The sequence below is a fragment of the Capricornis sumatraensis genome, chromosome 10 (assembly GCF_032405125.1).
Source record: "Capricornis sumatraensis isolate serow.1 chromosome 10, serow.2, whole genome shotgun sequence".
Taxonomy (NCBI): domain Eukaryota; kingdom Metazoa; phylum Chordata; class Mammalia; order Artiodactyla; family Bovidae; genus Capricornis; species Capricornis sumatraensis.
The window spans coordinates 10,169,701-10,195,687 of NC_091078.1; the positions used below are offsets into that span (position 1 = coordinate 10,169,701).

A 25,987-nucleotide genomic window follows, 5' to 3' on the forward strand; every position below is an offset into this window, starting at 1 on the left:
TAAAATCATTTGTGAACTGAGAAAAAAAAAAATTCCCAAAGTCACTTCAATTCTTCCATGATAGCTCTTTCGGTTCTGGGAAGTTTTAAACAAACAAACCAAAAAAAAAAAAAAAAAAAGCCACCTTTTTATTCTGTTAATTTTTAAACTACTTTAAAGAGACAAGATGAAAATAATTAGCCTGATGACCCTAGCACTCAAATCTGATATACAGCAACACTTGGCAATTTCTCATTATCCACCCATTCCATTCCATTCATCTCAACAACTGCCCCACCCATTATTCTGAAGTGAATCTCAGACATATTTCACTCAAAAGTACTTCCATACATCTCTACAATATAGAAATATTTTTAACCAGTTCCATAGTTAAATATTTATGTTTATTCTATTTTCTCTTTTTTCCAGTTTTACTGAGCTATAGTCAACAAGAGACCCCTTTCAACTCTAACCACCAAAAGTTCATCGTTAAATCCTCCAGCCTTGCAGAAAGTCCACGTGCCAAACTCCACTGAACAAAGCCACAGTTACTCCAGCGACATGAGCTGTCTCCATCTTTTAAAAAATCTACATGTTTGAAAGATGGAAGCTCAGACTGCTGCAAAACACTGGCACATGAGGCAGGCTGGCTCCTATCAAAGAAACTCACCACTGGAACTCATATTGAATCTCCAATCCAGGGTCTTTTGGGGTGAAAAAGTGTGAGCAGCACCAACGGACTCCTGAGGTGCACAACATTGGTGAACCTGAGATGCAGCCCCAGACGTGGCTCCACCACAGATACGCTCCTCAGTCTCTTTAGGGAAAATTCCATTTCTATTCGTTAAGAACCGACTGAATCTAATTTTCTTACTTAATCCCCATAATACCTTTTAAAAGTAGGCACTATCTTATCCTCATTTAGATTTGAGAACACTGGAGGCAGAGATGTTTAAGCAAAGTGAGCCTCTGACCAAGTTAGTGTGACCTCTGACCTCACACTTGTCTCTAGCACCCTATTACGTTCTAGACTACAGGCCATGTGAGAATAGAAGTTTTGTCAGACTCACAGATGATCCATATTGCTTGATATATCACTGACTAAGCAATACTCAGATTGGAAGCCCAAAAGGCAAGAAACCTATATTGAATAAGGTTTATAGACACTTCCCTAGTGGCTCAGATGGTAAAGAATCTGCCTGCAGTGCGGGAGACCTGGGTTCGATCCCTGGGTCGGGAAGAGCCCCTGGAGAAGGGAAAGGATACCCACTCCAGTATTCTGGCCTGGAGAATCCCATATAGTCCATGGCGTCGCAAAGAGTCAGACACCACTGAGTAACCTTCACTTTCATTTCACTATAGACACTACGTTATTTACTAATTCATCTTATTCTTAAAACAATGCTTTGAGATAACCAAACCCTTCATTTTACAGATGAGGAAACTGCAGACTTTTGGGGTTTTCTTTCCAAATGTGTGGGAGAAGGTTATTTTATACCCCAGGCATGTAAAACAAACATGCTCATAGCTATTTCAGATTAACTCATCTGAATTCAGGAGGATTTACATGTCTTCCTTTCTATTTAAATAAATGGCTACAAATTTATGTGGCAAACCCAAAGAATAGATCTTTCACACATTACCTTACTTAAATCTTGTAGTGGTCCTATGCAGATATATAGCATTTCTACCCATCAACTCTGAGAAGAGGAAAATTCCTAGAGGAACGCAAGGCTGATAAAAGTAAGGTTTTGTTTTTAATTAAGCAAGTTAATGCCTAAGATGCAGGTGGAGGGAGAGCCTATGTTTCTGATTTGATTCCAAAATAATTCATGTCTCACCAACCAAAATGAAAAAGAAGCACAAGGAACAGACTTGATGGGCAGATGAAATCCTGGGAGGTCAGATTAGTGACTTATGACTATAGTGGGGTCCTATGCTGTTTGCTTGGGGTCAGAGGCATTGATAGCCCACCCAACCAGCCCGTTTGGGTGGTACCAGGGGCTTTGAGGTAGTTGACGAGAAGATTTGGGGAACTGAAAGTACTAGAGAAGTTTGGAGACCCGAAGAGCAGAGCAAACCAAAATAAGGTTGGACCTAACCTGATTTCTCTGGCTTTTTCCCCCCAATAATTTAAAGTTCAGATCAAATTTTTTCTTTTTCTCAGTACCTAGAATTCACACTGAGTGGCAATGTTTCCTGTGCCTCCTCCATAAACCTGCTTCCAAAAACTAGTTTTCCCAGAAACCTTCACTTCCGTAGGGGCTTCCCTGGTGGCTTAGAGGTTAAAGCGTCTGCCTGCAATGCGGGAGACGTGGGTTCAATCCCTGGGTTGGGAAGATCCCCTGGAGAAGGAAATGGCAACCCACTCCAGTATTCTTGCCTGGAGAACGCTGTGGTCGGAGGAGCCTGGTGGGCTACAGTCAACCGGGTCGCAAAGAGTCGGACACGACTGAGCGACTTCACTTTCACTTCCTTCAGTTCAATTCAGTCGCTCAGTCGTGTCCGACTCTTTGCGATCCCATGAATCACAGCACGCCAGGCCTCCCTGTCCATCACCAACTCCCGGAGTTCACTCAGACTCACGTCCATCCAGTCAGTGATGCCATCCAGCCATCTCATCCTCGGTCGTCCCCTTCTCCTCCTGCCCCCAATCCCTCCCAGCATCAGAGGCTTTTCCAATGAGTCAACTCTTTGCATGAGGTGGCCAAAGTACTGGAGTTTCAGCTTTAGCATCATACCTTCCAAAGAAATCCCAGGGCTGATCTCCTTCAGAATGGACTAGTTGGATCTCCTTGCAGTCCAAGGGACTCTCAAGAGTTTTCTCCAACACCATAGCTCAAAAGCATCAATTCTTCGGCACTCAGCCTTCTACACAGTCCAACTCTCACATCCATACATGACCACTGGAAAAACCATAGCCTTGACTACACGGACCTTAGTCAGCAAAGTAATGTCTCTGCTTTTCAATATGCTATCTAGGTTGGTCATAACTTTTCTTCCAAAGAGTAAGCGTCTTTTAATTTCATGGATGCAGTCACCATCTGCAGTGATTCTGGAGCCCCAAAAAATAAAGTCTGACACTGTTTCCCCATCTATTTCCCATGAAGTGATGGGACTGGATGCCATGATCTTCGTTTTCGAAATGTTGAGCTTTAAGCCAACTTTTTCACTCTCCTCTTTCACTTTCATCAAGAGGCTCTTTAGTTCCTCTTCACTTTCTGCCATAAGGGTGGTGTCATCTGCATATCTGAGGCTATTGATATTTCTCCCGGCAATCTTGATTCCAGCTGTGTTTCTTCCAGTCCAGCGTTTCTCATGATGTACTCTGCATATAAGTTCAATAAGCAGGGTGACAATATACCTTGGCATACTCCTTTTCCTATTTGGAACCAGTCTGTTGTTTCATGTCCAGTTCTAACTGTTGCTTCCTGACCTGCATATAGATTTCTCAAGAGGCAGGTCAGGTGGTCTGGTATTAGCATAGTCAATGAAGCAGATGTTTTTATGGAATTCCCTTGTTTTTTGTATGATCCAACGGATGTTGACAATTTGACCTCTGGTTTCTCTGCCTTTTCTAAATCCAGCTTGTACATCTGGAAGTTCTTGGTTCACGTGCTGCTGAAGACTAGCTTGAAGGATTTTGAGTATTACTTTGCTAGCATGTAACACCTAATAGTAGTAGTAGGCCAATATAATGGGGGAATGGAAGGAAGTATCATATTTTTGGTTTACTTTGCACCTCCCAAATTGTCATTAAGATTGAAAATCTTTTAATAGTCCCTGGACATTCAAGTTTCCTTTTGAAGAATTTCCATTTCTTATCTTTTATTCATTTGTCTATTATACATATTGAAGAATTCCTTCTTCCAGGTCTTTCAACTTTATTTATTGTGCCTTTCATAAGAACAAAGTTGGTGGGTTTTTTTAAGAATGAAACTTTAAATTGATATGCAGTTAAATTTTGTATCTCTCTATTGCATGTAACTTTAATATCATACTAGGAAGTCCTTTTCCCCATTCTCTAAGATTGTAAAACTCTTCTCCCACACTTTCTTTACTGTTTTCAAGCTTTAGGTCATTAATCCACCCAAAGGGGAGAGAAAAAGATAAAATGTAAAGGGTTGAGAGATTTCTCTGTCAGCCCAGAGGGGATGACGATATAGGATACCTGGAGGATAAATTAGCTACTTCTATCACATGGGGAGTGGGTGAATTATACAGAGGAAAATCTCCACTTGACATCCTTCTGAATCTCCAGTTGACATCTTCAGTTGACTGTTAGTTTCTTATGGATTGACATAAACTACTCATGTGTGAGTAAAGATCTTCTTGGTAGTTTCCTCTGGATTCCTTATGTGTGCATAATGGGTTAATGGTAAGACCCTTTGGTCCTGTCTGTCCTACTCTTACCTTCTACAATAAGAGTCACAGGAATGCTAAGTAACCTGCTGGGCTCAAAGAAAAATGGTGGAAGATAAGAAACCTGGCTTCCAATAGTCCTTTGACCCAAGCCAATTTTCCTCTTCAATAACATCTATTCCAACATGAGTTGTTTTTCTGATAACTTCCTCACTGCAGATTTAACACCTGAAGAGAAGTACTGAAAAACAACAGTTTAAAATTAGGGAATTCTCAAAAAGTTTTGGTAAGGTAAAGTATTAGAACTGTACTTGTAGAAGATTATTCTGTCATTTAGAGTTCAAATTTGAGAAAGAGATCATTGAAGTGGTAGAACATACCTCACTTGGGATGACCCGGGGAGGCAGTAAAAATAAAACCATGGTTTTGTAACTAGCAAGGCTTCATATACCTGTAGCATAGAAAGCCAAATTCTGGCAGCAGGTGTTTGCATCAGAGTCAGGATTTATTGCAGGGTGTCAAGCAACAGAATGGGGGACAAGACTCAGATCCACTCCAATTGGTCTTTGAGTGATTTTTTAAGTGGAAGAACAAAGACAGTGGGATTAATCATCATTTTTTGATAGTTCTGTGACATTTCTTAATCATAGTTTTGGGAGTCAGGATGTCTCTGGCTTATGATTCTCTGGCCAAGTGGTCTGTGACTCTGGGGTCTGTTATCTCATCTTATCCTGAAGAAAAAACCTGAGTTTGTATGTTAATGGTGAAATCTATAACAGCAATATTAGTCATCTGACTCTGGTCGGTTAGTGTTCAATTACCTCAGCATTGAGGTCAGAAGAGACAAGAAAGGGAATAGAGTTTTGGATAGAGAAATTAATCATAAATTCAGTATCTTGTAATAACCTGTAATGGAAGGGAATCTAAGAAAGAATATATATGTAAATATATAATATATATTCAGGTAGATATATATATGAATCACTTTGCTGTACACTTGAAACTAATACAACACTGTACATTAACTATATTTCAATAAACATTTAAAATTTTAAAAATCATAAATTCAGTAAAGCAACTTGGTTTTAGAAGGACTCAGCTTCAGTGTAATCCAGAAGGATTATGTTACTAAATCAGCAGAATACTTGACAGATGACTAGATATGAAGGCAGCCAAATGGAAGAGTCTGGGTGTCTGCAGGAAGGATGATACTATTAATGTAAATAGGGGAGTCTTGGTGAGGATTGATTCTGTGGATAATAGTGGATTCCTTGTCTTTAAAATACAATGCCTGCATTGGCAGGCAGATTCTTTACCACTGAGTCACCAGGGAAGCCCCCACAAAAGCTTTCAAAGCCCAGGTGAAACCATCTTTCTCTCCTGAGTCTAAGCAGAACACTTCTTGGTTTGATCTGTCACTTCATACGGATGACACAGCACTTATTACAAGGGCCCGGCACACATGCAGAAGGGTCAGTAATACTAGTAACTCACAAAACACTCTGCATGTATCTGCTCAGCCATATCTGACTCTTTGCAACCCCATGGACTGTAGCCCACCAGGCTCCTCTGTCCTTGGAATTTTTCAGGCAAGGATTCTGGAGTGTTTTGCCATTTCATGCTCCAGGGAATCCTGGATCCAGGTCCCAGGGATCAGACCCATATCTCTTGCATCTCCTGGATTGGCAGGTGAATTCTTTACCACTGCACCACCTGGGAAGCCCATAAAGTACTATGGGCCAGACACTTTTGTGAGAGCTATTGACTGAAAGATGCACAATGTAAGAGCCATGAGTTGAGTTTATTCAGTGTTTTACTGAGGACTATAGCCCAAGAGACAGCCTTTCAGATAGCTCTGAGGAGGTTGGGGAAGAGGCCAGCACACATGATTTCAGCTAAAGAATACGTGCAATTAAGCATACATCCCAGTAGAAGGTTACTGATAGTCACAAGGAACAGATATCTCAGTTAATGATTGTGGTATTTTTTTAAGTATATGAAGATGCAAAAATTCAAATTCATATTTTTTTCCCCCGTTCAGTTCAGTTGCTGTCGTGTCCAACTCTTTGCAACCCTATGAACCGCAGCATGCCAGGCCTCCAGGCCTCTCTGTCCATCACCAACTCCTGAAGTCCACCCAAACCCATGTCCATTAAGTTGGTGATGCCATCCAACCATCTCCTCCTCTGTCATCCCCTTCTCCTCCTGCCCTCAATCTTTCCCAGCATCAGGGTCTTTTCTTTTCTTTTATAACAGAAGTTTTTTGGTTTTTTTTTTTTTTACTTTACAATATTGTATTGGTTTTGCCGTACATCAACATGAATCCACCATGGGTGTACACGTGTTCCCCATCCTGAACTCCCCTCCCACCTCCCTCCCCGTACCATCCCTCTGGGTCACCCAGTGTACTAGCCCCAGGCATCCTGTATCTTGCATCAAACCTGGACTGGTGATTCGTTTCTTATATGATATTATACATGTTTCAATGCCATTCTCCCAAATCATCCCACCCTCTCCCTCTCCCACAGAGTCCAAAAGACTGTTCTATACATCTGTATCTCTTTTGCTGTCTCGCATACAGGGTTATCATTACCATCTTTCTAAATTCCATGTGTTAGTATACTGAATTGACGTTTTTTCTTTCTGGCTTACTTCACTCTGTATAATAGGCTCCAGTTTCATCCACCTCATTAGAACTGATTCAAATGTATTCTTTTTAATGGCTGAGTAATACTCCATTGTGTATATGTACCACTGCTTTCTTATCCATTCATCTGCTGATGGACATCTAGGGTCTCTTCAAATGAGTCAGCTCTTCACATCAGGTGGCCAAAGTATTGGAGTTTCAGCCTCAGCATCAGCCCTTCCAATGAACACCCAGGACTGATCTCCTTTAGGATGGACTGGTTGGATCTCCTTGCAGTCCAAGGGACTCTCAAGAGTTCTCTAACACCACAGTTCAAAAGCATCAATTCTTCAGCGTTCAGCCTTCTTCACAGTCCAACTCTCACATCCATACATGACCACAGGAAAAATCATAGCCTTGACTAGACCGACCTTTGTTGGCAAAGTAATGTTCTGCTTTTTAATATGCTGTCTAGGTTGGCATAACTTTCCCTCCAAGGGGTAAGCGTCTTTCAATTTCATGGCTGCAATCACCATCTGCAGTGATTTTCGAGCCCCCCCCCCCAAATAAAGTCAGCCACTCTTTCCACTGTTTCCCCATCTATTTACCATGAAGTGATGGGACTGGATGCCATGATCTTCGTTTTCTGAATGTTGAGCTTTAAGCCAACCTTTTCACTCTTCTCTTTCACTTTCATCAAGAGGCTCTTTAATTCCTCTTCACTTTCTGCCATAAGGGTGGTGTCATCTGCATATCTGAGGTTATTGATATTTCTCCCAGTAATCTTGATTCCAGCTTGTACTTTATCCAGCTCAGCATTTCTCATGATGTACTCTGCATGTAAGTTAAATAAGCCAGGTGACAATATACAGCCTTGATGTACTCCTTTTCCTATTTGGAACCAGTCTGTTGTTCCATGTCCAGTTCTAACTGTTGCTCCCTGACCTGCATACATGTTTCTCAAGAGGCAGGTCAGGTGGTCTGGTATTCCCATCTCTTTCAGAATTTTCCAGTTTATTTTGATCCACACAGTCAAAGGTTTTCTCCTGGAAATAAATCTAATTATCTAATGGCCTGTTTTGCCTGTTTCCTCAAAGCACTAAGTGGATCATCATGTTCTTCATCCTCAATTCCTTTTAGGTCAGCAACTGCAGTGATCCTTGTACTGCTGGATGATGAGCAACATTTTGTTTTACAGTGCTTTTATCACAAGTTCTGATATTTAATTCATCCACATCTCTGAGGTAGGAACCAATATGTCCCTACTTTACAGATAAAGAAACTAAGGCATAAATGGGTTAGATAATAGTCTCAGCTTGGAAAAGACCCTGATGCTGGCAATGACTGAAAGCAGGAGGAGAAGTGGGCAACAGAGAATGAAATGATTGGATGGCATCACCACCTCAATGGACATGAGTTTGAGCAAATTCCAGGAGACAGTCAATGACAGGGAAGCCTGGAGTGCTGCTGTTGTAGCCAGGCATTTCAGGAAACAAACTCACTCAGAAGGACAATGCAGATAGTGGAGTGCAGTTTATTACACCCGCAGGCCCAAGGCAGAGTCTCCTTTTAGCCAAGGACCTCGACCAGTTTTCATGAAAACCTTATATACCCTAACTGTGCGTGCCCAAACCCACCTCCCCACATTCCCTGAAACTAGCCTGAACAAAGGAAAAGAAAGATATAATCAAAGTTAACCCATGATCCATATGCCTTAAGCCTAGGTAGTTAACAACGGACAATTATCAATAGGCCTGTGGTCATACTCCAATAAGAATAATAGAATTTATGATTCTATTCGGTTACACAGATAATTAGGGTATTCTTTTAGGCGACGGAGAGTCTAGGTACGAGCTCTGAGGCTGTTCCATTGGCTGGGGGCGGGGTGGGGGGTGGGGGTCTGGTTTTCCAGCTGGTATGCCATTTCCATAGATCTGGGCATATAGCTCAAAGTCCATAGTCCAGCACAAGATGGAGTCCTGCTTTCAAGATGGAGCCTGTTCTGTCTGTTTCCTCCTTCACTGAAGTCCATGGGGTCACAAAGAGTTGTGCACAACTTAGTGACTGAAAAACAAGCTTACACAAAATGTTAATGGCAGAGCTAGGACTTAAACTGTTTCCCTGGTAGCTCAGCTAGTAAAGAATTTGCCTTTAATGCAGGAGACCCCAGTTCGATGCCAGGGTCAGGAAGATCCGCTGGAAAAGGGATACACTACGCACTCCAATATTCTTGGGCTTCCCTGGTGACTCAAGTGGTAAAATATCTGCCTGCAATGCAGGAGACCTGGGTTCAATCCCTGGCTTGGGAAGATCCCCTGGAGAAGGAACAGCTATCCACTCCAGGATTCTAGGGAACAGCTACTCACTCCAAGATTCCAGCCTAGAGAATTCCATGAACTGTATAGTCCATGGGGTTGCAAAGAGTTGGACACAACTAAGCTACCTTTTCACTTTTACTTTCTATCTGTCCACCAACATTGCTCATAAGTGCTGTGCCATATGGATCCATACATCTTTAGTAATGAAGAGGAAGGACATTATTTCTGTTGACCCAAAACAAATTAGACTGCTGTATATTTCTCCAGGAAAGAGATCTATTCCAGGATCAGCAGGGGTCTGCAATTTGGGGTCTGCAATCACGTGAACAACAACACAAGCTGCTGCCGCCCCACCAAAGGAAAGAACACTTTTAAGAAGAAAAGGATGTTGGGAAGGCTGTAGGAAACAGAATCCATGGGTTTTCTTTGGCTGAGTCCTTGCCAGGAAAGAAGACTGGTCTTCCTATCAGCCTCTGCTAGACTCACAAGGTGTGAGTGCCCCCTGTCAGTATCCCAGGTCTATTTAATTGTGGTTTCTTTTTACATTCCCCACAGAGCACAGTAGAGCTTAAGTTCAAAAATTAGCCCCATTATGAATAGGATACAGAGCCCAGAAATAAACCCATGCACCTATGGTAACAAAAGAGGCAAGACCACGCAACGTTGGAAAGACAGTCTCTTCAACAAACGGTGCTGAGAAAACTGGACAGTTACATTTAAAAAAAAAAAAAAGATCATTCTTGAACACCATACACAAAAATAAGCTCAAAATGGATTGAAGACCTAAATGTGAGACCAGACACTATAATACTTCTAGAGGAAAACAAAGGCAGAACACTCTGACACAAATTGCAGCAATATCTTTCTCAATCCATCTCCTAGAATAATGGAAATAAAAACAAACAAATGCGACCTACTGAAAAACTTCTGCATAACAAAGGAAACAATAAACAAAATGAAAAGACAACCTGCAGGTGGGGAGAAAATATTTGCAAATGATGTGACCAACAGGGGATTAGTCTCCAAAATTTACAAACGGCTCACTATGCTTAACAGCAGACAGAAGACCTAAATAGACATTTCTCCAAATAAGAGATACAGTTGGCCAAGAGGCACGTGAAAAAATGTTCAACATGGCTAATTATTCAGTTCAGTTCAGTCGCTCAGTCGTGTCCGACTCTTTGCGACCCCATAAATCACAGCACGCCAGGCCTCCCTGTCCATCACCATCTCCCGAAGTTCACTCAGACTCACGCCCATCAAGTCCATGATGCCATAAAGCCATCTCATCCTCGGTCGTCCCCTTCTCCTCCTGTCCCCAGTCCCTCCCAGCATCAGAGGCTTTTCCAATGAGTCAACTCTTCACATGAGGTGGCGAAAGTACTGGAGCTTCAGCTTTAGCATCATTCCTTCTAAAGAAATCCCAGGGTTGATCTCCTTCAGAATGGACTGGTTGGATCTTCTTGCAGTCCAACGGACTCTCAAGAGTCTTCTCCAACACCACAGTTCAAAAGCATCAATTCTTCAGCGCTCAGCCTTCTTCACAGTCCAACTCTCACATCCATACATGACCACAGGAAAAACCATAACCTTGACTAAACAGACCTTAGTCGGCAAAGTAATGTCTCTGCTTTTGAATATATTAGCGAAATAAAAATCAAAACTACAATGAGATATCACCTCACACCAGCCAGAATGGCAATCATCAAAAATCCACAAACAATAAATGTTGGTGAGGGTGTGGAGAGAAGGGAATCCTCCCACAATGTTGGAGGGGATGTAAATCCTCCCACAATGTTGGAGGGGATCTCCAGCCACTATGGAGAACAGTACAGAGGTTCCTTAAAAAAATCTACAACTAGAGTTAACATATGATACAATCCCACTCTGGCATGTATCTGGAGAAAAACATGATCCAAAAGGATACACACAGCACTGCAGCACCATTTGCAACAGCCAAGACATGGAAGCAGTCTAAATGTCCATCGACAGAGGAAGGATGAAGATGTACATAAATACAGTGGAATGTAAGTCATTAAAAATGAAATAATGCCATTTGCAGCAACATGGATGGACTTACAGATTGTCATACTGAGTGAAGTAAATCAGAGAAGGAGAAATATCACTGGACATCACTTATATGTGGAATCTAAAAAGAAATGATACAAATGAACTTACTTACAAAACAGATTAAGACTCACAGACTTAGAGAACACCTGAAAGCATCACAACATTGTTACTCAGCTATATACATCCCAATACAAAACAAAAAGTTAAAAAAAAAAAAAAAACGACCCATAGTTATCAGAAGCATAACGCACCATCTATTCCAACACCATTATCTTAAACTCCGGAAACTCAGAGAAGTGGGGGGGGGGGGTGGCTCCCCTGCAAAATGATGACCTGCCCTCCAGGCCAGAGTGGGTGGGAACCGTTTCCAAGTTTCAAGCCCACAGACCCTCCTCCCTTAGGGGAGAGAAGGGAGGAGCTTTTGCCGTGGCCCCGCCCCTGCCTTGCCCTTATTTCCCCGCGCACTGCCAGTGGCCTGCCAGGCATCCCATAATGTGCGCTGCAGCGATGGGGAAGGCAAGAGGAGATGAGGCCTACTTCCAGAGGAGCAGTCTGTTCTGCGTTACTGTCATCATCCTCTCTTTTGGCTATTACACGGTAAGGACAGCGGGCCCCGAGGAAGGCTAGGCGAGGGCCTGGAGTGCTGCCTGGAGGTGCAAGATCCCACCTGGAGCCGTGGAGAGGTCGCAGGCGCAGTCGCGGCTCTCGCGCGCTCTGAGCCAGGGGACTAGACCCGGAAAGAAAACGCAGGCGCACTCGTCTGTCCGCGCCTTTGGCCTGTGTTGAGATCTTGAGAAACCAGCTGCCCACGCTTTCTCTCCCCACCCTATGACTAGGTGACTAGATCTTTCAAAATGGCGGCGAAGTCGGAGGCTGGTGGGGCTGCTGCCTCCTACTTCCGTGTAGCCAGACCCCTGCCCTCGCTGGTCACGGCCCTGGTGCTGGGATATTTCGGGGTAAGGTGTAGTACGGCGCGGTTTGTTTTGGCCCGCCAGGCTCCCGTAGAGCCAGGGGCACTGGGGAGGGGGAGGAGGGAGGTCTTGCGCTTGCGCGGCTGGCGGTTGCCTAGGCAATTAGCGCAAGCGAAAGTTCGGTGGGCTTGTTAGGTTTTCGCTTGGAAATGTTCCTGCCTTTGCGTCTCCAAGGTTCGTAGGACTTATTCAGGTCTGAGTAGAACTGAGGAGAGAAGAAAGAGGCCAAGTTGACAGTTCTAGGCCTGCCAAGTCAAGATAGGGCTTCCAAAGCAGAATGTCTGAGGCAGTTGGAATTGCTTGGAAAATGGGGATAAACCTAAAGGTTGGGTAGAATTTAAGTGGTAAGAAGGGATACAGAGGATGTGCATATTATGCCATAGATGTAAAATCAAGAAGACAATCTCTACTGAGATAAGCAGCAACTTTTTTTTGAGAGACAGAATTCATTTAAAGAATACAGTGAAAGTGAAAGTCGCTCAGTCGTGTCCGAGTCTTTGCGACTCCATGGACTGTATAGAATTCTTCAGGCCAGAATACTGGAGTGGGTAGCCTTTCCCTTCTCCAGGGGATCTTCCCAACCCAGGGACTGAACCCAGGTCTCCCGCATTGCAGGCAGATTCTTTACCAGCTGAGCCACAAGAAGATACCCAAAACAGTGGTTTGCAGACTGCTAAATTGTGGAATTCAGTAAGAACAGAAGTCAGCTAATCTGGGCACTAAGTCTGATAACCACATAGTTTCCTTAGCAGAAATCTTCCACTGAAATGGCTTTTAGAAAATAGAATTCGAGAATTGAAGCCTGTACGGCTTGGTTCAGAGTTGCTTTGGTCTGTTATTTGTTCTTGCAAAATCAGGATTATTTCATAGCCTTGGTTAAAAATACACTGAAGTGATCTAAAAGTACTCTGGTTCTCTTTCAGTGGGTGCTCTTCTGGCCTGAGAGTGTTCCTTATCAGAGCCTGGGACCCCTGGGTCCCTTCACTCAGTACTTGCTGAAGCATTATCACACCCTCATGCATGGTTGGTAAGTAGAGCTCCGGAAATGGGATGTGGACCCCACAGCTTCAGTCTCCCTGGAAGGCCCATGGTTGCCTTCTAAAAGTGGTGCTCGTTCATATTAAAGCACTCTTCTTTTGGAGGTTTTTCTGTTAGATCTCATCAGCAGAGGACCATCACCTTAAACTAGGCTGACTTTTGTTTCAGTTATTGGCTTGCCTGGATGATTCACGTGGGAGAGTCGTTGTATGCCATTGTATTGTGCAAGTAAGTGTTTTTAATCGATCTTTGTTGCTTTTCTCTTGGTATCTCACATAAGTTAAGAGTAGCCATATTTGAATAATTCATGTGCTTGTAGGCTGAGAACTCTCTCAGGATAGAGTTGAAGTCCCACACCTAATACTGAGCCTCAACTCAGTACTCAGAGGGAGTACCCAGTAAATAGTTAATGAATGAATTCATTTCATTTGTATTAATGAGTCAATTAGTCATAGATAATTCTTTTTAGATAATTCTTTTTCTCTTTTTCAAAAATATCCCTGTAGCCCCAACTAGAAGGAAAGATTAGCAGGCTACCTTCTAGTTTGAAAAAGAGCTGTACTGACCTAGCCCAGTGATTCTCAACCCCCTAGTTTTGCAACTGAATCACCTGAGGAGCTTTCTTAAAATTCACTTGTTTGGTTTCCAGACCCAGAGATCCTAATCTGGTAGGCCTTGCTTCAGGCACAGGAATGTGGTTTTTTTTTCAAGTTCTGTAGATGATTCTGGGGTGCAATGAAAGCTAAAAGTCCTATGACTAGGCCCTACTCAGCAAATGCCAGTGTAAATAATAAATGTGAGAAAACTAGGAAAAGCTTCTCTTTACATTTAGACTTTATGGAAGCACACACAGAAAGTAAATGGTTATAGTAATGCTAGACTGCTTTACAACTGAGTTTTTTTCTTTGGCTCAAGATTAGTTACCACCTCTGTTTTTGTGGTATTACTTCTAAAAGTGGAAAATAAGATACTTTATTATGTTTTAATAATAAAAATAATTAATATTTCTTGGGTGCACACTATGCCAGACAACTGCTAACTGACTTAAATATATTATGTTACTCCACCTTCTGTTTTATTAAACAAGCTGGACTTTCTAGGAGAGGAGCATAAAGCAGCTTTATGTTTTTACCTGTCTCCAATTCCCCGTGGATTATTGTCTGCCACTCACCCTAGCCCTGGGTAAAATCTAAACCAGGTCCACAGGTCGTTCAGTCACTATCTGATATTGTCAAGTCCAGTCAAGTTATAAAGTTATTAAAACTATGAACTTTTATCAAATTCAGTACATCTGTTCTTCAGCCAAGGCTCAGCAGGCCGCCATGGGGAAGGGTGTAATTGACGTCTTCACCCTCATTCTGACTTTGTTTCCTGCTCACTAGCAGTAGTTGCTTGTAGCCCCTTGGGGTGCCGGAAGTATATGTAAAGGAAGCAGGGCATGATCTGCCTTGTGATCAGGCAACTGGGTGATGTTGAAGTTACATACCCATTGTTGATTCTTTCTCTCCAAAGGGTCCCTGGTGGATTTTTGAGAAACCGCTCATCACCAGGGATCTGCCTTCCACAGTTGCCTTGATGGTTCCTTCAACCTTAGCATGTCACTTGCAGTTTCCCCTTCGGGTTGATAATGTTTTCCTCTTATTTAGGTTTCTTCTGCCCTTTAGTTAGGCCTCTGGGGCGGGGTTGCTTTTAAGCCCATGCACACCAGTGCCCTTCCGCAAGACCTGTAAGGCTCACAAGGACAGCTTCCTTATCCCTCCATTGGGATAAATCTGCAGGTGTGTGCCGTTTCCTGCACAGCCATGGATCCTATCAGGCAGCTCTACTGGTATTTAAACTTGTCAGTCAGATGTTAACCCTCCCCAAAATCACAGGGGACTCTTGTCAGGCTCTCTGAATGGTTCTTTTGAAGCTGCTTTTCAGGCTGACTTGCGATAGGAGGTGCCACAGCAGCAGTACCTCTTTCTGAAAGCCTCTTCACTTCTCAGTGACAGCTCAGCTTGGAGGTGTGCAGTCCAGCCCTCCAAATTACAGTGTTGGAGTACATGACACCTATTGTGCAATTGGCATATGAAGCCTCTAATGAAAACAAAAAGACTCGAATGGAACATCCAGCTCTCCAGTTCTTCGAGAGGAAGTGGGAGAACAGACATAGAGAGGTTAGGGCACTGTTCTCATGTTCCTGAAATCATTTATTTATGGACTAACATGTTGCAGTGTATCATTCAGTTCAGTTCAGTTCAGTCGCTCAGTCATGTCCGACTCTTTGCGACCCCATGAATCGCAGCACGCCAGGCCTCCCTGTCCATCACCATCTCCTGGAGTTCACTCAGACTCACGTCCATCGAGTCAGTGATGCCATCCAGCCATCTCATCGTCTGTCGTCCCCTTCTCCTCCTGCCCCCAATCCCTCCCAGCATCAGTCTTTTCCAATGAGGCAACTGTTTACATGAGGTGTCCAGAGTACTGGAGCTTCAGCTTCAGCATCATTCCTTCCAAAGAAATCTCCACTGTAAATCAGAGTGAATATTCCTTTCATGAATGAATAAATACATTTAAATGAAAGAATCACTAAATGTGTTGTTAGGCAGAATAAAGCAGTTTTCCTCCAATTAAATAAAAAATCATGAAGACATGCAGAACATTTGTAGCCCTCAACCCCAAATTCCACTGTCCAGCAATAGAAAGGAATTGATGAATTCTGTTTAACTAAGACGTAAGATTGGACTGGATGTTTGACTTTATAGCCACCATATATATATATACACATATAGACACAAACTCTTCTATAATTTTTTTATTGTCATATATGCCTATTTTCCCATGTCTATCCATGTAAACTCATTCATTGAACTCATTCATTAGTACATAATATTATATAGATGTGCCCTAATGTATTTAACAAATCTTCCTTCTGATGGACTTTTAAACTTCTAGCTTTCCTAAACTATTATAAATAATTCTGTATGAATGAATTTCTTATGTCCTGGCCCACTGTGATATATATTTCACCTTTTTATTGTTTGGTGGTATAATCTATGAATATAGTTGATGGTTGTCTACTGACCTTATACCCAATGACCTTCGTAAATTCATTTTTTAGTTCTAATAGTTTATCTGTTCATCTAATTATTCATCATTAATGATTTAAAAGATTCCTTTACATTTTCTAGGTACCTGGTTGCCTATAGAAATAGACAGTTTTATTTCTTCCTTTCAACTCCATATACCGTTTAAGTTTCCTTCACTGCACTAGCTAGTAATGAAAGGTTGTTGCTGAACAGTGAAGAGACGCCGGGATTCTTGGCTTCTGGAGGAGAGGAATTCAGTCTGGGGCCAGTGATAAGGCTTGCTCACTCAGAGGCTTTATTTTTGTGTAATAAAATTTTGTTAAAGTATAAAAGAGATAGAGAAAGCTTCTGATATAGACATCAGAAGGAGGCAGAAAAAGTGCCCCCCTGCTAGCCTTTAGCAGTAAGTTATATACCTATTAGCAAGCTGTTAATTAGAGAAAGGAGATGTCTCAAAATTCAGAGTGGCACCAGGCCCTCACCCACAACATGCATTTTGACATAACATTGGCACCAGGTGAGTCATCCCAGGCCATAAAACAATTGACATGAATCTTGAAGAAAGGCAGGTTTCCAAGTAAATGTATAGTTTCATTAGTATAGATTAGGAGGACAATGTATGAGTAAAACATACAGGTTTGTTGAGCCCTTATCAGTTATGGAACCAGATGCCATGATCTTAGTTTTATGAATGTTTCTGAATGTTGAGTTTTAAGCCAACATTTTTATCTGGTCCCATCACTTCATGGCAGATAGGTGGGGAACCAGTGGAAACAGTGACAGACTTTATTTTGAGGGGCTCCAAAAATCACTGCAGATGGTGATTGCAGCCATGAAATTAAAAGATGCTTGCTCCTTAGAAGAAAAGCTATGACCAACCTAGACAGCATATTAAAAAACAGAGACACTACTTTGCCAACAAAGGTCCATCTAGTCAAAACTATGGTTTTTCCAGTAGTCATGTATAGATGTGAGAGTTGGACTGTAAAGAAAGCTGAGTGCCAAAGAATTGATGCTTTTGAACTGTGGTTTTAGAGAAGACTCTTGAGAGTCCCTTGGACAGCCAGGAGATCTAGCCAGTCTATCTAAAGGAAATCAGTCCTGAATATTGGAAGGACTGATGTTGAAGCTGAAACTCCAATACTTTGACCACATGATGTGAAGAACTGACTCATTTGAAAAGACCCTGATGCTGGGAAAGATTGAAGGCAGGAAAAGGGACAACTGAGGTTGAGATAGTTGGATGGCATCACCGACTCAATGGACATGAGTTTGAATAAACTCTGAGAGTTGGTGATGGACAGGGAGGCCTGGCGTGCAGCAGTCCATGGGGTCGCCAAGAGTTGGACATGACTGAGTGCACTATCAGTTCTGAGTCTTAAGCAGAACCGACTTGAAGACAGAGTCTAGGGTAAATACATCAGAGAAGGCGATGGCACCCAACTCCAGTACTCTTGCCTGGAAAATCCCATGGATGGAGGAGCCTGGTAGGCTGCAGTCCATGGGGTCGCCAAGAGTCGTACACGACTGAGCGACTTCACTTTCACTTTTCAGTTACACGCATTGGAGAAGGAAATGGCAACCCACTCCAGTGTTCTTGCCTGGAGAATCCCAGGGATGGGAGAGCCAGGTGGGCTGCCGTCTATGGGGTCGCACAGAGTTGGACACGACTGAAGCAACTTAGCAGCAGCAGCAGCAGCAGCAGGGTAAATACATAGTTCATTGACATAGCTTAAGACAAACATTTCCATCAGAAAAGCGCATTGGTTAGCTCAAAAGTCTGAGAAAAGTTTAGGTGGAACCTGGTGTCATCATGGTAACACAAAATTTTAAGAGAAACCTCTTTTTAAATTTGTATAGAGAAGGGGGAAATACATAACACTAGTAGTTTGTTTCCTGGCCGTATAAGAGAGAGAAAAAATGTCTGACACTTGTAGCCTATTTCCTCTGTTTGGAGACCCCTGGCCTTCCTGCCTGTTACCCTCTCAGTAACCCAGTTCATTGTCAACTTGAAGTGGTAATAGTAGGCATCCTGGCCTCGTAAACTTTCAACACTCTGCCTCATCTTTTTTCTAGAGTTGTATAGTGTATAGATCTTCTCTATCAGATTAAAGTTCTGTTCTCTAAGTTTTCTAAGAACTTGTATTAAGAGTGGATGTTGAAATTTATCAAATTCTTTTTCTGCATTTTTTTATGATCATACAATTTTTTTTCCTTTAATCTGTTAGTATAGAAAATTATATTGCTTTTATATTTTAAAAAATATGAGACTTATTTATATAAAGATGAAACTGTAGCAAGTCAGTCACTTGAACTAGGCCATTTTCTTTTGACCTTGGTGTTAAGCAGTTTAGTTTGAATGGGTGTATAAACAGTATTTATTATTTCCATGTGCCAGACCCTTTACTAACCACTTTGTGTAACTTATCTCAAGGTGAGATAAATACTATTATTCCTGTTTTTTTAGATGAGAAAACTGAGAGTGAGTGAGTGACTGGCCCAAGGTCATGCTGGTAGTTGGCCAAGCTAGGATTTGTTTTTTGTAGTCTAGCTGCTAAATCATGTCTGACTCTTTGTGACTCCACAGACGGTAGCCCGCTAGGCTCCTCTGTCCAGGGGATTTTCCAGGCAAGAGTACTGGAGTGGGTTTCCATTTCCTTCTCCAGGGGATCTTCTCAACTCAGGGACAGAACCTGGGTCTCCTGCACTGGCAGCACTGAGCCACCAGGGAAGCCCAAGCTAGGATTGACCTCTAATCTGTCTTCAAAACACTTGCTTTGAAGCCATCCCAGTGATTTTTAACCCTATATGCTCATCAAATCATGTGAGAAATAGTTTCATAATATCATCCCCTAGGCAGTAGCCAGACTTTCTCAGAGAGGAGTGTATCCTCCTAAATGCATAAGGAAAACTAAAGTAAATGAACTAACAATTCAAGTTAAGAAGTGGGAGGAAAGTGCAAAATAAACCCAATGAAAGTAGGTAGAAGTAATGCATTTTTAAAAAATGACTCCTGTGAAACCATAACACTAAGATTCTGGTGGATAGATTTTTCTCTTTTCTCTTTTTAGGTCTAAAGGCATCACGAATACTTGGACCCAACTGCTCTGGTTCCTACAGACGTTCCTTTTTGGGATGGCGTCTCTCTATTACTTGATTGCTTTTAGACCAAAACGCCAAAAACAAACTTAAAGAAGATATCCCAAAAAACTGAATCACTTTATTGTACACTTGAAACTAATATAATATTTTTATAACCAACTATACTTCAGTTTTAAAAAAAATTTAAAAATAAATAAATTAATTAATTAAAAGAGAGAGAAAATATAGCATATGAAGTTCCTAGGGGGAGAAAAGAAGATATTCAGAAGCTTTCCCTATACTTTGATATTCAGCGTCATCTTTTTTGAGGGGTGCTCTAGTTAGTCATGATTCCCTCATCAGCTCTAGTTAAAGTTAAGTAGATGGTAGGAAAAGATTTTAGCTTTCTAGTTACACAGGCTAATGTATTTGGCAGAGCGCTCCCAGCTACCTTCCTGTGGTCCTTGGCTGCACTGACATTCTCCCTGTCACCTGCTTTAAGCCACATACTAAGTTTGAGATACCCTTGCTCACACCTTCTGATTAAAACACCTTACCCTTACCACCCGTACCCTTACCCCTACCATCTTATCAGCTCTTCTTTCCTCCAATTTGTTTCTACCCACTTGGGCCAAAATAGAGTGAGGCCTCCACAGCACATAATTCCACCCAGTTATTGGACACCTGTGAGGCACACCTGTGAGGCAGGATCTTCTCTCAGGCTCCCATTTCACATTACAGAGAAAGATAAGGAAGACAGGCAAGTGCCTGGAATGGGGTGGGCTGAGCAGGGACACAGAGGACATGCCGGGAATCCAGAAGAGAGGATTGGAGAATGCCTGTTCTGCCCTCCCAGCCAGAAGTGGTGTCCCCTTTCACTCGGGCCCTCCGACACAGTGCTCTGGAGTGTGCAGCTCTGACGGCCACTTTCAGGTCAGGACCGCAGTTTAGACAGCTTCGTTTTTAACCCTAACCCCTGTCCCATCACCTCACACAGTGTTTCCTCTGATTTCACTTTGCACTAGTTCAGCAGCATTCCAATTTTATCTGAAAACTGCAGGACCTGTACAGTGTACACCTGTCTCAGAGAAAAGCACAGGACTGCCCTTGACTCCCGTCTTTCTGTGGGGCTCCTACAGTGTGGGAAACCTGTATCTTTCCACCCTTTCCTATTATTAATTACTTTTCTCCAGACTCTGTAGATGTGCCCCTCCTGTTCTGACTCACTCAGCCATTCCTGTTCTAGAGAGTCTAGCTCATGGTTCTCCAGCTAATGACTACCCCTCTCATTCACCTGGCTATCTCTTATGACTGTTAACTGGTTGGGGCAGAAGGGTTATTGACTGTCGCTTCTAGGAGATTGTAGGGTTCCTTTCCTGAAGGTCCCCCTGCTTACAGGTTCACTAGGAACTAGACCTTGTTGTTTTTTTTCCATGACACAGTACGTCATGTTATTTTTTTAAAACTAATATTGGTGAGAAACAGATCCCTCTCCCTGCTCCCCCCAAAAAAGAGGCTCCAGGTAAAACCACAGCCATGAAAGATGGTAGACTATGAATTGGTTTTGGTGGAGAGTGACTTCTGCACAAACTTCTGGGTCTTTCCCACTGCTTCTTTTGTGATTGAGGGGTTATTAATGGTTTCAAGGATAATATGGCAGATTACTGAATAAAATGTGAATTGTATCTCCAATTAAATGCTTTTCTGATACGTCAGTTTTTTATTCACTGCCACACATTTGATACTTGTTTCTCCAACTGACTCTATTCTGGAACTATTTGTAACAGGGTTTTGTTTGTTTTTCCACTGAAAACAAAATGCAGGAGATTTCCCTGGCCATCCAGTGGCTAAAACTCTACACTCTTAATGGGCCTCCTCTATGCAGGGGGCCCAGGTTCGATCCCTGGTCAGGGAACTAGATCCTACATGCCACAACTAAGATCCTTGCTTATGTTTCAAGAGCTGCCTATAGTCCACATAACTCCTCCACATATACCAAGTCGTGGGTGGATATAAGCATCTCCTTTCACTGCAGGATTGGCCTCCTTTTGTTTCTATTACATTTCACTCAGTTTGATTCAGTCTATGCAGCAAGTAAACGGAGTACTGTTTTTAAAGGCAGAAAGTATAAAACATGTAATCTTATTTGGGGTATTATCGTGGCTTAGAGCAAAACACATCATAGCAAACGGTGTGGGTAGTTGATTTTTTGGACCCATAAGCAGCATGCTATGGGGTAAAGTAACACAGAGGCCAGACTAACTGGACCTCATGTTCCTCCCCTCCCTCTCCCACAGCCCAGGAGTTTAGGAGTAAGTCTGTGAATCAAACAATAAACATAGAGACATCTTGGACTTGTGTTGCAGTCACAGTGGTCATATGGGAGAAACGCCTATGTGGGTTTGGATGAGAAAAGGCCAAGCACGTTGGAAGCAAACATGGAGGGCAAATAGACTAAAACCCCAGAAATACTCACAGCAAGTAGAGTTTGGAAGAACAAAAAAGAAAGGGCCAATGGAAGGAACAAAAACAAAACTAATGACCTTGTTACCAAAATCGTGGCTCCGTGTCCACCAATGCCAAAAAGAAATACGGAGAAAAAGTTTGGAGAAAATAGGAAAGAGCAGCTTTATTATTTTTGCCAGGCCAAAGGGAAGCACAGCAGGCTAGCACCTCAAGAACTGTGCCCTATCCTTCTCAGGAAGAGAAAGAGGTTTTATATCCTCTGAATGAATGAATGAAGTTGCTCAGTCGTGTCCGACTCTTTGCAGCCCCATGGACTGTAGCCTACCAGGCTCCTCTGTCCATGGGATTTTCCAGGCAAGAATACTGGAGTGGGTTGCCATTTCCTTCTCCAGGGGATCTTCCCGACCCAGGGATCGAACCTGGGTCTCCTGCATTGCAGGCAGATGCTTTACCCTCTAAGCCACCAGAGAAGTCCTTTATATCTTCTAGAAGGTCTGTTTTTTTCTCTTGCGAAGTTTCAGAATGGCCACAGCTGGCATCAGACAATTCAGCAACCAGGACTTGTCTCCATGAATTTATCGGCCTTTTTTCTTAAATCCAGAATGCTAGAAGAGAGTGTTGGAGAAGGAAATGGCAACCCATTCCAGTATTCTTGCCTGGAGAATCTCAGGGACAGAGGAGCCTGGTGGGCTGCCATCTATGGGGTCGCACAGAGTCGGACACGACTGAAGCAACGTAGCAGCAGCTGGTTTACAATGGGAGAAGGGAATGGCAATCCACTCCAGTATTCTTGCCTGGAGAATTCCACGGACAAAGAAGCCTGGGGGGTGGAGAGTGGGCTACAGTCCGTTGGGTCGCAAAGAGTCGGACACGACTGAATGACTAACACAGAGGAGTATAGGGGGGAAAGTATGCTAGGTGCAGAGTGTAATCTGTATGGAGTCAGAGAGAGTAATAAGCTCTGTGAAGAACAAGTCCAGTTACAATCGTTTGTTACTAGTAACAGCTAAAGGATAATGAAGATTGTTTAACTCTTGTAGGCTTGTTTGGCTGGTATGTGCCAAAGGCTGTTTACTCATTTCTGGTTTTGCTGCAACAACCTCACAACTTAAAAACAGGCCACATTTATAAACTAACACTGTGCCCTACATTCAACTCCGTGTTTATGACTCCATGCAATCCAAGTCCAAACATATTTTATAAGCCATGGTTTTAAAACAAATCTTGAGGTTATATTCCAGATGTGTAAAGAAGTTCTTTAGCAAAACAACTTACCATCTGGGGGCCTGTATGTATTTACATGAAGGGCATGAAAGCACCAAAGAGACACTGGAGAACTTGCCTTTGAGGTTAGAGTACAGAACACAATCACACCATGAGAATTAGCCAGGGCCCTTGCTGGGACCTTGTTAATTAAAGCTCTTAGTTGAACAATTTGGCTTATAAAAAATATATAGATATTTTTCCTTCCCTTCTTTACAAACAAAAAAATCTAGTGCAGTCAATATATGAATCTATGAGACCCTTCTCTCTGCAAGGCTCCTTGTCCACACTGAATTGGAAATTATAGTTCCTTTTTCTGTCAGGGTTAGACAACGAGAGTGTGTACTTATCATTTCACGTTTCTCTTTATTTATGATGATTTACACAGTGGACACTTAAAAATCTTATCCAAAATACTGCATTTGTAATTCTATCAACAAACATTTTAAGATGGCTCTTAAGCTTTCTGAATAGGTTTGAGTTATACTGGTTACGCCTCCTCCCAGGTGGCTCAGATAGTAAAGTGTCTGCCTAAAAGGCAGGAGACCGGAGTTCGATCCCACGGTCAGGAAGATCCCCTGGAGAAGGAAATGGCAACCCACTCCAGTATTCTTCCCTGGAGAATCCCATGGACAGAGGAGCCTGGTGGGCTACAGTCCATGGGGTCGCAAAGAATTGAACACGACTGAGTGACTTCATTCATTTCTTCATTCATTCATACTGGTTACCTCATTTCTGTTTATAGCAAGGCATAAGGTTGGATTAAGGAAAATACTTTTGCATGCTAAAACTATTCAGAGAAATATTCATGAAGAATTTTTACTTTTTCCTTTTACCAACACAATGCACTAGATGTCTGTAGTAAATAAAAATTACTCAATATAAATTGTCACTAAAATCAAAGTTTTGACATTGCTGTAAATGCAAGAGAGGAATGACATCTATAATATAAAGTAGGAAAGTATTCCCTGAACCTGGAGCATGGAGGGACCACGCTCAAAACTTTAGTCATCCGAATTCACTTAAAAAATCTTCTCAAACAAGAATAACTGAAATGCCACGCCTGGTTAGTGTGTTTATGTCAGTATAAAATACTGTATATTTCTTGTGCTGTACAGTATATCTGTGTAGCTTATCTGCTGCTGCTGCTGCTAAATCACTTCAGTCATGTCCAACTCTGTGTGACCCCATAGATGGCAGCCCACCAGGCTCCGCCATCCCTGGGATTCTCCAAGCAAGAACACTGGAGTGGGTTGCCATTTCCTTCTCCAATGCATGAAAGTGAAAAGTGAGAGGGAAGTCGCTCAGTCATACCTTCTTAAACCCCTATACCATCTTGCCCCTCCCCTTTTCCCTCTCCCCACTGGTGACCACTGGTGGTTTGTTACATTCATAGCATTTTTAGCTCTGCAGTGGTGTTCTTTGACCATTGTCAGGACTCCAAGTACTGTCTACACTGAGTGCTGGGCTCCCAGTGAAGGTATTTAGCTATGTTTATTATTGACACATGGAGAAGGAAATGGCAACCCACTCCAGTACTCTTGCCTGGCGAATCCCATGGTGGGAGGAGCCTGGTAGGCTACAGTCCATGGGGTCTAATCGTTTAGATATATTTTTATATCTAAAATCACCATGCATGCTAATGCTACATTCAACACACTATTAATTGTTAGGGACCAAATGACGGTCTCTAGGACCTGAGTCATGTTTACCAGAAAGAGACAGGATATGCGCTCATCCTGCCTGGCCAATCATGTAACGCCAGCTACTCCTGTAACTGAGACAAAGAACTGCCTGTATATAAGCCGCCATACTCTGTTCGGGGCTCTTGTCAGATTCTCTTGTGTGGGATGAGACTTGGGCCCTAGCGCGCTAGGAATAAACAAACTCCCTACTTGCGTTTGCATTACTATGGTGGACTTGCTCTCTCAGTCGGTTCAGACATACAGGCTCGGAGCATAACATTTGGGGGCTCATCTGGGATCTCCGTCCCGCTGGGGAGGACAATTCTCCTGGTAGAAGGGAGTAACCTCGTTAGGAGATAAGAGCTCTGAGCACCAGTGCTAACGTTGCAGAAGCCCAGGTTAAGTCCGGGGCCCAGTATTGTACTGGGGAGGCATCTGGGTGTAAAGTGCAGAGGCAAGTCCAGCGTAAGGCCGGGGCCCGGTTTCGTGCTGGGGAGGCGGCTGGCTCTGTGAACATCCTGCAGGTAAGATTGAGTGCATTGTCGGTGGCCACCTTGCGTTTGTTATCTGTTTGTCTATTTGTGGTGTCTGCGTTGCTCTCTGTGTGCTCTGTTGGCTCCCAGTGTACTTTTCTGTGATCATGGGACAAACAACTTCTACTCCTTTATCTCTTATGATTAACCACTTCTCTGATTTCAAGTCTAGAGCTCAGAATCTTTCGTTACTGGTAAAGAAGAGCAAACTGGTGACTTTCTGTTCTGCCGAGTGGCCCACCTTTGATGTCAGATGGCCACAAGAGGGAACCTTCAATCCCCAAATTATCCAGGCAGTTAAAGAGAGGGTGCTTACTCCTAGTCCTGCCGGGCACCCAGATCAGACTCCCTACATTCTGGTCTGGCAGGATCTGGTGAGAAACCCGCTGGAATGGCTTAAACCCTTTGTTCTCGCTCCTCCTAAACCTCCCCATCCCTCTTCCCCAACTCCAACCTCGCCAAGCCCACAGGTGCTAGTCATGAAGGCTTCCGAAGAAAAAGAAGGAAAAAAGGACGAGAATCGA

At 42.8% G+C, this 25,987-nt stretch overlaps 1 protein-coding gene across 2 annotated transcripts; it reads left to right on the top strand.

Moving 5' to 3' along the window:
• Positions 1-11,832: 11,832 nt before the first annotated feature.
• Positions 11,833-21,162, top strand: TMEM254 (transmembrane protein 254). 2 transcript variants are annotated; one of them, XM_068982135.1, is made up of 5 exons: positions 11,858-11,952; positions 12,192-12,311; positions 13,250-13,353; positions 13,533-13,592; positions 19,507-21,162. In XM_068982135.1, the coding sequence occupies exons 1-5, from the start codon at positions 11,863-11,865 to the stop codon at positions 19,625-19,627; spliced, it is 495 nt and encodes a 164-aa protein (XP_068838236.1). In that variant the 5' UTR covers positions 11,858-11,862; the 3' UTR covers positions 19,628-21,162. The 2 variants fall into 2 exon arrangements, with proteins under 2 accessions (XP_068838237.1, XP_068838236.1); XM_068982136.1 differs by lacking the exon at positions 12,192-12,311 and having other exon boundaries at positions 11,833-11,952.
• The last annotated feature ends 4,825 nt before the right edge of the window (positions 21,163-25,987 follow it).